Source organism: Pocillopora verrucosa, chromosome 3, assembly GCF_036669915.1.
Source record: "Pocillopora verrucosa isolate sample1 chromosome 3, ASM3666991v2, whole genome shotgun sequence".
In the NCBI taxonomy this organism is placed as follows: domain Eukaryota; kingdom Metazoa; phylum Cnidaria; class Anthozoa; order Scleractinia; family Pocilloporidae; genus Pocillopora; species Pocillopora verrucosa.
The window spans coordinates 20,515,514-20,517,435 of record NC_089314.1 but is presented as its reverse complement, the minus strand read 5'-3'; the positions used below and the strand labels follow the sequence as shown (position 1 = coordinate 20,517,435).

The 1,922-nt window shown below is 40.4% G+C and overlaps 1 protein-coding gene across 1 annotated transcript; it reads left to right on the top strand.

Moving 5' to 3' along the window:
- Positions 1-1,020: 1,020 nt before the first annotated feature.
- Positions 1,021-1,652, top strand: LOC131797665 (uncharacterized). The gene has a single exon (XM_059115329.2). The coding sequence runs from the start codon at positions 1,037-1,039 to the stop codon at positions 1,598-1,600; it is 564 nt and encodes a 187-aa protein (XP_058971312.2). The 5' UTR covers positions 1,021-1,036; the 3' UTR covers positions 1,601-1,652.
- The last annotated feature ends 270 nt before the right edge of the window (positions 1,653-1,922 follow it).

Genomic DNA, 1,922 nt, shown 5'->3' with positions numbered 1-1,922 from the left:
TCAGCATGTGAACACCTCATTGGATCACAGTTACTTGTCATGGTGTTGAGGGCCCAATGACCTCTGGGTACTATTGCGCAATTTTTCCATTTTGTGGCGGAGGAAAAAAAAAAACAAAGGCATGTATGACTGGGCTACCACAGGTATCCCAGTAAATAGAGAAGCCTTGACTGTGCTCTGTTCTGTTATAAAGCACTTAGGAGGCGGCTAGAGCACTCAAGAGGTGGGGTCTTGTCTCGTCTCGTGTTTCTCCCTACACTTCTCTCGTGCTCTAGCCGCTTCCTGTGTGCTTTATAACAGAACAGAGCACAGTCAAGGCTTCTCTATTTGTTAAATAATAAGCTCAAATATATACGCATCTATTGGAGGACAGACGTATAGATGACGTCAATTAAAACTTTTTTAAATTCTTTATTATATAAAACAAACAGATTCCAAGTTGCCGTGCGTCAGTGCAGTAATAGATCACAGAGGACGTCAAAAATGTGGTAAGAAAATCAGTGACACTCGGCTGCGCCTTGTGTGCCACTTCTTTGTTTTTACCACATTTTGACGTCATCCGTGATCTATTACCGCACTGACGCACGGCAACTTGGAGTCTATTTGTTAACTATTTAATTTCCAACGTACTTTCTGAACCATCAAGATTTGTTTTTATGTCACCAAAACGGTCAAATCAAAGAGAGCTGGATTATTTTCTGAACCTTTGAAAAGTGTTTTGATCCATGTTCACCTTTGATCTTTTGTGTAGCATGAAAAGAAAGTGACTTTGTAATGCACTAATAACCACTTCTCGGTTATTTTGTAACGCATGATTACTTATTCTGTTGTGGAAAGTTTTGAGCATTATGTTGAGTTTTTACGCGCTATTTGGAACCGGCCAGTAAAGCTGAATAAGGTCTAGTTAACGAGCATCTGCTTGACTACTGACTATAACGGCCTCCTCGCACGAGCCCGGGTTGACGTGCAACATAGTTTGAATAACCAAAAAGGCATTCATAAGAGCGCGATAGACGTTAAGTTACGGAATCCGACAATGGCGATGATGAATCTTCCTAAAAGTGAATGTTCTCCCGAGGAAATACCGCAGAAACCACCGACGTTTTTGAATACGGTGAAGGCAGTGGTTTTTAAGAATTTGTTCCCTATAAGCTTGGTCTTTTTCGTAGCTTTAGGAATTTTGGCTCCAGAACCTGGTGTCTTCTTCAGCAAATTACCGACCCACTACGTCTGTGTCATAGGTATCTTCCTTCACAGTGGACTCAAACTTAAAACAGGGGAAGTGACAGACGCCTTTAAAGCATTCAAGGCTCTGATCTGGGGTGTTATTTGTATTTTGTTGATTACGCCGATTGTTGGTGGGCATTTAACTGGATTGTTGCCATACACTGTCACAAAGGGTCATGCTACGACAGACCGCTCTGACATAAATGGAAGTAATTCTTGGAATGGAACTTCCTTGTCCCCTGAGGAAAACCCAGAGGGTAGTTCAATACTTGGTCCATTTTTTTTTCAAATAGGAATGCAGATTTATTTCATTGTGCCGTGTACGATCTCATCCGGCGTTATCTTGGTAAGTTCAAAACTTGTTATAGAGTGATAGGGAATTTTTATGGAACTGGTGAGATAGGGGAAAGTTTCATTCTTTATCCAAAACCTCCTCCTTCCCTACACACCCACAACACTTGCAGAATAGTGGGGTTTTTATTATTATCATTAATTTATTTATTTTGTCAAGGAAATTGTGACTTTTTCTCCAAAACAGCCGAAAAATCTGACCCCGATCCAACATTTTGTCAAAGATGTCAATAATCAGCTATATTTTAGAATATTTTATAACCTTTAAGTTTTTCCTGGCTGTGTAAATGTGTTGGGTTTTTGGGCAAAATACTCACACTGCCTCTCTCCACCAAGGAGTATAA

Bases quoted from the DNA above. Each gene is read 5' to 3' on its own strand.
- LOC131797665 (XM_059115329.2), top strand. From the start codon at position 1,037: ATGGCGATGATGAATCTTCCTAAAAGTGAATGTTCTCCCGAGGAAATA.